The following is a 10,902-nucleotide window of genomic DNA, read 5'->3' as shown; positions in this document are numbered from 1 at the left end:
GGCGAGTGCGAGGCGGCGGGCACTCTGCCGTACCCGCCGCCGGCGCCGGCGCCAGTGGCCGCCGTCCCGCCCGCCGCCCGCACGGCGAGGTCGAGTGCGCCGCGCGCGTTGCCGATCATGCGGCCCATGCCGGCGCGCACGCCCTCGATGCTGCCGCCGAGGCTGCGCTGGACGTGGCCGACCCGGCGCGAGCAGTCGTCGTAGAACGTGAGGCTGAACGACGTGGCGAGGACGGCCGAGATGGTGAGGGCGGCGACGGCCGACACGACGAAGAAGGCGAACGCGTTGACGAGTGGGCGCAGGAACGGGGCCGAGCCGGCGGGGAGGAGCGCGCCGTTGTCGCCCAGGGTCGACTGGCGGCGCTGGATCGCGTAGCTCGACGCCGACGACGAGCGACGGAAGAAGGGCGACGACGTGGCCGGGGTCGAGGAGGACGAGGATCGCCAACGCTGCTGCTGCTGCTGCTCCTCCTGGCGCGGCTTGGGCGGGTCCGACGACGAGTGCGGGTCGTGCTTGCTCGACGAGCGGCGAGCCAAGCGCGGCGCCGACAGCGTTGACGACTTGCGGCCGGTACCGACAGGCGAGCGCGTCCTCGACGACCCCGTACTGGGCGAGCGCGGGCGATGTGGGCCGGCAAGAGGTCCCGGGGCGACGAGGTGGTCGAGGCCCGGGAACGAGTAGCGGACCTGGCGACGCTCCGTCTTGCGCGTGGCCGTCGTCGTGGTCGTCGTCGTCGAGTGCGACGCCGCTCTGCGGCTGTCGGACCTGGCGGGCGTGCCCTCGTGACTCTTGGACGAGCTGTGCCCGGCTGCCGCCGAGCGAGGCCGCTCGTCCGACGCCGCCGCCGACGGGAAAGGGACGGCGGCGAGCGAGGAGGGCTCTTGCGGGTCCTCGTCGAGGTTGGCGAGGCCGTGCGCGAGCTGGTGGTGGTCGGCGCGCTTCTTTCTGCGGCGCGGCCCGGCGGGAGAGGGGGCATGAGAGGGCATGTCGAGGTTGGCGAGCTCGGGGTCGGGTCCGTCGGCGAGCGCGAGGGAAGACCGAGTGGCGAGGGACGACTCTGGCGAGCCTGGCGTCGAGGTCGGGAGCGAGGGAGGCGGGGTCGGGAGGGCGACGAGCGCGTGCGGGTCGGGGAGCGACTGGGCGTGCGACTTGGACGGCGCGGTCGGGGATGGACGAGGTCGAGAGGTGGAGGGCAGGGTGCTCGCGGTCCACGGCGGCATGACCTGGGCCGTGTCGAGCTCGCGACGAGTCGATGCTGCGGGCCAAGACGATGAGGACGAGGGAGCGCGGGGTGTGCTCAAAGGTGGACGAACGGCGCACCTGGTGAGCGCGCTCTGGTGAGCCCGAGCTGGCTCTTGCGTGGCCTGGCGCAGTCGTCGGTCGAGCGGTGCTGGGTGAGGGACGAGGGCGAGAGGAGCCGGCGGAGCGAGTCGGCTCTTGCAACTCGACGCACCTGGTTCCGGCAAATGCTGCCCTCCCTCTCGCTCGCGCTTCTCAGTCACCATCTTGCAGCTCACGCTGTACAGCTCTCGCACCCAACCCGACCCTCTTCCCTCTCGTCACTCGCCCCTCCTCCTCGTCGCCGACTTTCACGTGCATGCTCGCCTGCGCTGCTCGTCGACTCGATTGACTGCTTCATTGCGATACATGTAGACGTGGAACTGCGACAGGATGAGACAGAGACTGACCAGGGCCGAGAGAGGAAGAGAGAGAGAGAGAGAGGGTCGCGAGGGAGGTCACGCTCGCGCAGGGTACCCGTTCTGCGTCGCCTGAAGGACCTCGAGGATGCCCGGGTAGCACTCGCGGACCGCCGTGTGAGCCCACAGTGGGTCCTGGTGCTCTGCGAGTCGCCGGAAGAGAGAAGGCGTGTCAGTCACCGCCTCGTTCGCAAGGCTCGAGAGAGGAGGAGGGCGAGCAGGCGACCCACCGTAGTTCTCGAGCGCGACGGCCTTGACGAGGCGCACGTGCGGCTCGTGTGCCCTAATGCGCTCGACGAGGGGCTTGCCGAGGACGAGCGTGTCGAGCGTGCCGTAGAAGATGGCGATCGGCGGCATCGACGGAGGGAACCACGGCTCGGTCGTCGTCGTGTCGAACGCGCAGTTCTTGACGCTCAAGACGCCCATGTCTGTAACGGGAGGAACAATAGAGAGTCAGAGAGGTTGTCTGCGGCACGAGGGGGCACGCGAAAAGGCGCGAGGAGGCGGGACGCACAGTCTGCGAGGCGAGGGAGGACAGAAGGGGTCAGTGCGTCCGAGGTAGGCAGGTCGCCGCCTCGCCGAGATAGAGGAGCGACGACGCACAGAGGAGCTGCTCAGAGCTGTTGGCGACGGCGACGGTCCGGAAGAACTTGGGGATTTGGCGCTTGAGCCTACGGACGAGGACGAAGGTCAGTCCTTGGCGTCGCAGATATCCTCGACAGCCGCTCGTCTATCGCGCACGCTGTCGGAAGGGGGAGAGGGGAAGAGAAAGGGACTCGCCAGTTGTGGTCGTGGAACGAGAAGACGAACGAGAAGACGGGTGCGGCGAGGTGGCCGAACAGCCAGGACGGCAGCCATTGCTGACACAGGCTCATGATGGGAATGAACTCGCGCACTGTGGGAGGGCGAGAGTCAGGTCGAGGCCGGGCTGGGCGAGGGAAGGCCGGCTCGTGGGAGGAGAGGGGGGGGAGGAAGGGACGACGCACCGCCAAAGACGAGGCGCCAGACCTTGCGCGACTTGGCGAACTTGCGCATGAGCGAGAACGGGAACTGACGCAGGCCTGGGCCGGCGTACACGGCGGGCGCGAGCGAGATGAAGCACGCGAGCTTGTTGCCGAGGTCGGGTCGGACGCCGCGCGAGAGCGTCATGAACATCGAGCCGCACCCTTGCGAATGGCCGATGTAGGCGGGCTGTGAGGTTGTAGAGGGAGGAGAGGTCGAGTCAGCCCGTGGCTGTGGGCGTCGAGACGAGCGAGACCGAGGGCCGGGACGCACCTTCAGGCCCGTCTTCTTGCCGACGTGCTCGACGATCGCCGGCAGGTCGTACATGGCGATCTCCTTGACCTGCGACGGGAGAGAGCGTCAGTACGAGGGAGAGTGGACGAGAGGAGGGACAGGCTGACGCACGCCCCAAGCCCAGAACCGAGGATCGCTCTTGGTGTACTGCGAGCGGAACGTGCGCAAGGAGGTCAGTAAGTGTTCGTCTCGGCCGCACCCACCGCTCGAGACCGCCGTCCGAACGTGTCCGAGCAGGAAAGGAGGAAGAGAGAGGGAGAGAGAGAGCGAGAGGAGAGGGGGAGGAAGGGGAAGAGGGAGAGGGGAAGAGGCAGACGAGAAGATAGGGGAAGAGGGCAGGCAGGGGAGGAGCGGGACGACGCTCGAGAGAGAAGAGAGAGAGGAGGACGCACAGTCCGGTGGCCGCACTTGAAGTTCGTGCGGATGTTGGACAACCAGACGTCGTAACCTTGCTCGAGGAGCCAGAACGCGAGCGAGCGCTCCTCGTTGACCATGAACGTGACCGAGTTCGACAGGATGCCGTGCTGGAGGATGACGGGGTACCCGGGCTTCTCGTGCTTGGGCGACGTGAGGTGGTGGAGGCGGATGATGAAGCCGTCCTCGGTCTCGACGTCGACGTCCTCGCACTTGTAGCCCCAGTACTCGGCGTAGTACTGCGCCCTCGCCGAGAAGCGCTCGCCCGACACGCGCGCCTCGTACTCCTTGTCGACCGGCGCTCGCGGCGGCGACTTGTAGAACGGGTTGACCTTGTGGACAGCGGCGGTCCCGAGGGACAGGACGACGATGAGGAGGAAGGCGAGGGAGGTGCCGAGGAACGAGCCGAGCTGGAAGCCCGCGAGGAGGCAACGCCGGTAGAAGGTGAGGGTCGGGTAGGGCGGTCGGGGCAGCTCGTGCACGAAGCACTTGTCGTTCGGGTCGTAGCCGAGGTCGTCGGGCCTGCTGAACCAGTCACGGCGAGGCGCCTTCTCGGGCTCGTAGTTGAAGCTCGGCGCAGCGGCGTGCGCGTCGTCGAAAGGGGCTTGAGCCGACGAGGCGGGCTGAGCGCTGCTGGACCGGGCAACGAGGTCAGTGGGCTCCCGGTGCACGCCGACCTCGACAGGTAGACGGGACGCACTAGTAGGCTTCGTCCTCGGGCCGTCCGTAAGCGCGTCCAATGTCGCCGCCCTCGACCTCGAAGCGCTGCTGCGGCGCTCGTGCTTCTCCGCCGCCGAACGCCGTCGAGCCGCCCAAGTACTGCACATGGGCGAGGGTGAGCGTGGGCTCGCAAGGTCCGACATAGGAGGGCAAGGTGGGCGCACCTCGTCCTCGTGGCCGTCGTGCTCCTTGACGCCGCCGTCGCCGACGAAAGTGCCGAGCGGGCGGTCGTGCTGGTCGACCATGGCCCGCTCGAGGTCCTTGGTGCCCATGTCCTGCCAGTTCTTCTCGCCCTGCATGCCGCGCGTGTTGCCGCCGGTCTCGTGCGCCCTGTCCAGCGCGAGAACGAGGTCAGCGAGGTGGCCGGGCGGGGAGGTTGGACGAGAGAGAGAGAGGCGAGCGTACGGGTCTGGCTGCGCCGAGCGGTCGACGTGGGGCGTGCGCCGTGTGTAGTCGCGGTAGTTGTCGCCCATGGTGCGGCTGTCGGTCCACAGGTGAGCGTGCGGGGGAGGGAGGGAGAGGCGAGCGGGGCCAGCGCCCTCTGCGCCGACGGTGACCTCCCTTTCTCGCCTTGCGCAATCAGGCAACTGCGCGCCTGCGCAATGAAAAGGGTCTGTGATCGAGCGTGGGCAACTCTCCGAGTCGAGGGGCTCGTGCGAGCGATTTTGGAGCTGGTCCACACCTGCTCTCCAGCAGGTTCGCGCTCGCTTCGCACTTGCGAGAGGCTGCAAGGATCGTACCGCTCTCCTCTCTAGCTCGGCCACATGTCGAGGCTCCTCCGTGGCGCGAGCTGGCCGCACATCGCTCGAGCCAGAAGTACTGCGGAAGGAGGGCTCGCCCGCACGACAGTACAGCGCCCACCGCGCACGCACGCGAACATCTACAGCTCGCCGACGACCTTGTTGACGACGCTCGCGGCTTGTTCCGTCAGGATCTCGAGCGGGGCAGGCGCGCCGGCCTTGTACCGCCCGACGAGCACGACGGCGCCGATGCAGAAGACGAGGACGGCGAGGTCGTTGAGGCAGGTCGAGAAGAGGTCGAAGTAGCGCACGCCGGTCTGCAGGGCGAGGCCGAGCTGCGGCGAGAACTGAGAGAGGAGGGGAAGGATCGAGTTGAGGATGCCGGGCGGCGCAGGGCGGTTCTGCGGGCGAGTGGGCGGTCAGATCGGCTGCGGTTCGTCCAGGCGAGAGAGAACGTCGCACGCACACGAACGAGGAAGAGGCGAGTCGTCTGGAGGACGAGCTCGACGCTGATGAACATCCAGAGGAGAGGCTGCGAGGGGATTCGAGGAGGGGAGGTCAGGTACCGGGCTTGGGGGAGGCTGACTCAGGCAGAGAGGGAGAAAAGGGGGCGCACCACTTCTGCGAGCGTCCCGAACCCGATCCTCTGCGCGACCGCCGACTCGAGCGCCTTGGGCTGCCGGCTGAGGAGCGAGCCCCACGCGTACCAGTCGACGCCGCCGTTTTCGCCCGTCCAGCCGTACAGCGACAGGCGCTGCGCCGGCTCGTACACGAAGACGACGTAGACGGCGAGGCCGACCATCGAGAGGATGTGCACGAGCGGGAAGACGCGGTCGAGGAGCGTCTTGGGCGCCGGGGCGAACGGCGACGTCGGCGGCTGCATGAACGGGTTGGGCGGCGCTCCTCCCGCTCCTCCTGCTCCGCCAGCTCCCGCAGCTCCTCCGCCGCCCTGCATCATCTGCGCCATCATCTGCGAGAACATGTCGTCGCCCGGTGCGCCGCCTGCCCCTCCACCGAATGCCGCGAAAGGGTTCTGCGCCGCGCCGCCTGCGCTGTCGCCGCCGAGGCCGGCGAGGAGCGAGAGCGGGCTCGCGGTGGCGAGGTCGATCTCGGCCGGGTCGTCGTCGTTGTTGATGTCGCTGAGGGAGGTCGGCGGGGGAGGGTTGGTGTTGGCGGGGCGAGGAGCGATGCCGCCGATGGCTGCGAGGGCGTGCGCGCGCAGGTAAGCACTCGTACGGCACGTGCGAGAGATTCAGAGGACGCACAGTCGGACACGACGCGGCCTTCGCCCTTGACGGCACCCTGGATGCGGTCGAGGCGCTCCTTGCTCTTTGCGAGGAGCTTGGCCTGGCGTGCGGCGGCCTTGGCGCGGCGTTCTTCAGCAGCGGCGTCGTCGGACATGGCGAGCAGTCGTGTGTCGGCCGAGCGAGGTGTGGTGGTCGATGAGCGCGAGAGCGAGCGAGGGGGAGGGGAGAGGCGACGACGAGCCGATGAAGCGCTCGACCGCCTCGAAAGGGCTTGTTCGCGCAGGCAACGGTAGCAGCAAGTAGTTCGCTCGCTCTCGGACGAGCGCACGGCACGACAAAGCTGCTCTGCGACCGGGATGGATCTACACAAGGAGGGAGAGCAGTTTCAAGACGACGCCGACAGGTCCACGACCTGGCCCGCCTTGTACGGCTCGATGAGGAGCTTGCTGAACCTGTAGGCAGTGTGAGAGTCGAGGTGAGCATGTAAAATCGGCCTCGCAGAGCCAGAGAGAACGGCGAGGGGACGCACTTCTTGAGCGCGTCGGTGCCGCGAACCTCCTGGCTGAGCAGCGGCATGCGCACAATGTGGAAGTCCTGCGCAACACGCGAGCTCGAAAATCAGTCCGGCTCTCCTGGCAGCCAGAGGACGAGCGACGAGAGGGAGTGGGTGACGACGCACCTCGCCGTACAGCTCGTACGCCTCCTTAAGGTACTTCTGCTGCTGGTTCCACCGCACCTTGCAGTGCTTACACTGCGAGTCTGCGTACGTGCGTCGCGAGGGTCAGTCTCGAGCGGCAGAGTTGGGGCCGCCAGGAGATGCGCCGAGGGCTCACCATTCTCGGGGTACAGGAGCTGGTTGACGACGATGTCGTGGACGTCGATCTGGTACTGCGTGAGCTCCTGGATGAGGCGCTCGGTCTCGTACAGCGACAGGAACTCGGAAACTGTAGAGGCACGAGCGGTCAGGGGCGGCTCGAGAAGAGGAAGGCGAGAAAGGTCTGGACGCACTCATGACGGGGACAAAGGTCGTGAGATCCTGCAAGGATGGCGGGACGAGAGTCAGGCCTCAGGACTGAGTCTTGTGATGGCGGTCGAGAGCAGGGGGACCAGGCAGGAGAGAGCTGGGACGCACCGGGTTCTTGAACTGCGCGTTGACCTCGGTAACGACCTCCCTCATGCTCTCGAGCTTCTCAAACATCTCGCCCGTGTTCAGGCCGCCGCCCATCATCGAGCCAATCTGCGCAGGGACGAGAGGGAGGGTCAATTCGCGGTACTTGTCGAGAGATCCCGCCTCGCCAACAGTCACCGGGACGCACCTGGTTGAGCATGGGGCCGAACCGTCCCGACAGGCCGCTCAACTTGCCGAGCGCCTTCTCGAGGACCGAGGGGAAGGACAGGAAGCGCAGAGTGTGGCCCGTCGGCGCCGTGTCGAAGACAATGGCCGAGAACTGCATCGACTTGACGTGCCTGCTCGGGTCGGGGGGCGACGTGTCAGCTCGCGATCGTAGAGGACAGCCGCTCGACAAAGAGAGGGGACGCACTTCATGACCTCGGCAAAGCCCATCGCCTCGTCAATGCCCGGGATGGCGAACGCCAGGTCCTGCATCATGCCGTTCATGCCGCTGTCGTCGCCTGCAAAGTTGCACGAACTTGTCAGCTCGGCGGCTCGCCTGTACAGCAGATATGGGAGAGACAGGGACGTACCCGACTCGACCATGTCCTGCATGCTCGCGCTCGGGTCGATCTCCATTGCGAAGAGGTTGGTGAAGCCGTTGACCTTGCTCGCCTCCTTGCCGAACTTCTGCGAGAAGGCGTCCGACAGGTTGTGTGCCGGGTCGGTCGAGCTGTACGGGCGCAAGAGGACCGGGAAAGTGAGCAGGAATCCGAGAGACGAGGTGGGGAGGGCGAGGGCGAGGAGAGGAGAGAGGCGAGGGGACTCACATCAGGAGGACGGACTCGCGGACGGCAGCGAGCTGGATTGCGAGGCTGCAGGACGTCGTCGTCTTGCCCACGCCACCTGCGTGTCGTCGAGAGAGGGAGGATCAGTCGCCGGCTGATGAACACGAGGGCGGCTCCTCGACGTCCGGGCACGCCCTCGGTGGGCCGGCGCTGCGGGCCGCCGTGCACAGGGAAGGCACAGAGAGCTGGGCGCACCTTTGCCGCCGACGAAGATCCACTTGAGCGAGTCCTGGTCGAGGAGGTTCTGGAGCGAAGGAGGGAGCGCGTCACCCTCGGGCTCTGCGCAGACGAAGGCGGTGGAGGCCATGGTCGAGGTTGACAGGTGTGCTGTAGCGTCGCAGGCAAGTGCTGGGCGAGCTGCGCTGTGTTGCAGGCGAAAGGTGGGGGTCGCCGCCGCCGCCTCACCTCGTTCCACCTCGAACAGCGAGTTCGCGCGCGCCCGGGATCTGCAGCGCTGTCGCGCAGGCGAGCTTACTAGTACTTGTTACGCCCGTCAGCTACGCCGAGCTTTCAAGCGAGGGAGCCTCTCGAACAGCTCTCGAGCGACGGCCCGCGCACGAGGAGAGGAAGGCCAAGGTGGACTGCACAGCGACAGAGGGAATACGACAAACGATAGGCTGACAAGAGGGGAGGAATCGTGTGTAGATGCGGGGTGACGAGGAACGACAAGAATGCGTGGGAGAACAGGAAGTCGACGAGGAGGGGGAGGAAGGAGGGAGGGCACAGACTCGAGCAGCGCAACTCAGACGGCCTGGCCGATCGTGGGGTGGACAAAGTGGCCCTGGTCGACGACGACCGGCGCGGCGAGGACCTGCGGCAGGGCGTCCGCCTTGCGCCCGGACGAGCGGCGCCAACGCCCCTCGTTGACAAAGACGTCGTCGTCGTCGTCCTGCGCCGACGACGCGCCCGTGAACTCGTCCTCGCCGTCGCGGTGCATCTCGCTGCCCGAGTAGAAGAGCGAGTCGTGCGACCGCGAGTGGGCGTTCGACGACGGCGACGAGTGCCACGAGTCGGCGCCGAGCGAGAGCGACGACGTCGACGGGAACGACGTCTGCAGCGGCGGGGCGGATGCGGGCGCGTTGGCGTAGGCGCTGGCGAGGGACCGAGAGGACGACGACGAGGCGAGGACGAGGTTGGACGAGCCGCGCGAGCGAGGGAGCGCCGGGCGGCTCGGCGTCGTTGTGCCGTCCCGGATCGTCACGCTCGACGAGGCCGACACGACGGCGGGCGTCGTCACGCCGCTCGACGGCGGCAGCGAGTCGGACGAGGCGGCGTGCGCCAGGCTTCGCGAGCCCGTCGAGACGAGCGACGCGCGCTTGTCGGCCTGCTCGGGCTGCTCGACGATGCGGCTCAAGTTGGGCGCCGACGCCGACGTGGCGAGCTCCGACAGCTCGCTCGGAGCAGTCAGGCGCGAGGCCTCGACGACCGTAGCGTCCAACGCGGCGCGCTCGACCGCAGGGCGCGGCGAGGCGCGGCGACCGAGGACCTCGAAGCTGCGGCCCGAGTCGTCGACCGGCGAGACGGGCGAGTCGAAGCTGGCGACGCTCGATGGGCGCGAACCGCTGCGCCTGCCCATCGGGATGCTCAACTTGAGCGCGCGCGACCACACGCTGCTCGACGAGGCGGAGCCGGTCGGGCTCGGCGGCGCACCGACGCTGAACCGGAAGCTCGCCTTCTCGACCCGAGGCGAAAGGCGCGTGCGCTCGTTGTCGGCGAGGTAGACGCTCTCGGACGACGACATGCTCGAGTCGCGCTTCTTGCGCTCGACGGGCGGGAGCGTCTCGCGCCGGACGCTGCTCGGGAAGGTCGCGACAGGCGACGGCGACCGAGGGCGAGAAAACGGGTCGTCGCTTGGCTCGCACGCGAGGGGCGAGCTGACGAACGACGACGTGCCCGAGCGCCAGCTCTGTCGACGAGGCGCCGTCGGACGAGGCGAGTGGGCCGAGGTCGGGACCGAGACGGTCAGGGCGGGCCGACTGGCCGCGTTCGGGTTGACGGCCTCGGCGAACGGACGGAGGAGGTACTCGTCGTCGGTGCGGAGCGTGATCTTGGGCGGCGCCTGCTTGCGCAGCTTGCGCGCGCCGCGGTTCTCCTTGGCCGGGTCGAGACGCGACGACGGGCGCGGCTTAGCCGCCTGCGCGGCATCGGCGGCAACGGCCTGCGGAGCCGACTGCGCCGCCGACTCGCTCGTCGGTGCGAGGGGCACGTCGCCCGTACTCTTGGCGGCTCGCGACGGGCGCGGGCGGAGCGACGTCCGCCGCACGAGGTTGAACGGGTTGACGCGGATGGCGAGAGACGGGCTCGCGAGCGGCGGAGCCTGCTGCGACGGCTTGGAGAGGGGAACGATGGCGACAGAATGCCGGTGGTGGGGCTTGGTCGGTCGAGGACGGCGAGTGCTGGGCGCCTCCGAGTCGCTCGAGGCCGAGGGCGGGGGCAGGGCGAACGACGTCGCCGGCACAGGGTGCTTGAGGCGGTACTCGGCGAGGCGTCGTGCGCAGTCGGCCAAGTCGAAGAGCCCGAAGCGCTGTTGATGCGGAAGGAGGAGGACGAGGTCAGTAAACCGGCGTCATGGCCCAACGCATTCTCAGAGAGAGAGACAGAGGGGGCACACCTCGAGCTCGTCGTAGGTCGGGATAGGCTCGTCGACGTTGTCGAGCACCTCGCGAAAGACGGCGACAGTCCTCTCTGGCGCAGGACGGGTGATGGGCGAGTCGGCGGCGGCGAGGTCGAGAGCCGGCGAGACGGCTTTCTCGCTCGGCTCAGCGACCTGAAGCTCGGCGGGAGGTGCTGGAGCCAGGGTGGCCATGGTGCCGGGGTGCAGGAGGTGCG

General features: G+C 67.9%; 4 protein-coding genes across 4 annotated transcripts; all 4 read right to left on the bottom strand.

The window, feature by feature from the left end:
- Nucleotides 1-1,757: 1,757 nt before the first annotated feature.
- Nucleotides 1,758-3,739, bottom strand: RHOBADRAFT_5015 (uncharacterized protein; the record flags this gene model as incomplete). The annotated part of the gene is made up of 8 exons (XM_018415293.1): nt 1,758-1,840; nt 1,928-2,125; nt 2,301-2,361; nt 2,474-2,592; nt 2,684-2,888; nt 2,973-3,041; nt 3,105-3,140; nt 3,386-3,739. Coding segments are annotated over 8 exons (1,125 nt in total), but the record flags the coding sequence as incomplete, so codon positions are not given.
- Nucleotides 3,740-4,950: 1,211 nt separating this feature from the next.
- RHOBADRAFT_54845 (uncharacterized protein) lies at nt 4,951-6,268 on the bottom strand (the record flags this gene model as incomplete). The annotated part of the gene is made up of 4 exons (XM_018417530.1): nt 4,951-5,268; nt 5,334-5,399; nt 5,484-6,067; nt 6,133-6,268. The coding sequence occupies 4 exons, from the start codon at nt 6,266-6,268 to the stop codon at nt 5,008-5,010; spliced, it is 1,047 nt and encodes a 348-aa protein (XP_018269697.1). The 3' UTR covers nt 4,951-5,007.
- A 176-nt stretch (nt 6,269-6,444) lies between these two features.
- On the bottom strand, nt 6,445-8,445 carry RHOBADRAFT_65373 (ATPase GET3). Its single transcript, XM_018418693.1, has 11 exons — nt 8,269-8,445; nt 8,056-8,131; nt 7,819-7,958; nt 7,656-7,746; nt 7,431-7,581; nt 7,247-7,351; nt 7,123-7,150; nt 6,948-7,058; nt 6,794-6,873; nt 6,644-6,708; nt 6,445-6,566 (listed from the first exon to the last, which is right to left on the bottom strand). Exons 1-11 carry the CDS (start codon nt 8,378-8,380, stop codon nt 6,500-6,502), a joined length of 1,026 nt encoding a protein of 341 aa, XP_018269696.1. The 5' UTR covers nt 8,381-8,445; the 3' UTR covers nt 6,445-6,499.
- Nucleotides 8,446-8,781: 336 nt separating this feature from the next.
- Nucleotides 8,782-10,879, bottom strand: RHOBADRAFT_54843 (uncharacterized protein; the record flags this gene model as incomplete). The annotated part of the gene is made up of 2 exons (XM_018417529.1): nt 8,782-10,597; nt 10,685-10,879. The coding sequence occupies 2 exons, from the start codon at nt 10,877-10,879 to the stop codon at nt 8,816-8,818; spliced, it is 1,977 nt and encodes a 658-aa protein (XP_018269695.1). The 3' UTR covers nt 8,782-8,815.
- Nucleotides 10,880-10,902: the final 23 nt, after the last annotated feature.

This window comes from Rhodotorula graminis (assembly GCF_001329695.1).
Source record: "Rhodotorula graminis WP1 unplaced genomic scaffold RHOBAscaffold_10, whole genome shotgun sequence".
NCBI classification, from domain to species: domain Eukaryota; kingdom Fungi; phylum Basidiomycota; class Microbotryomycetes; order Sporidiobolales; family Sporidiobolaceae; genus Rhodotorula; species Rhodotorula graminis.
This window is presented reverse-complemented; position numbering and strand designations above follow the sequence as displayed.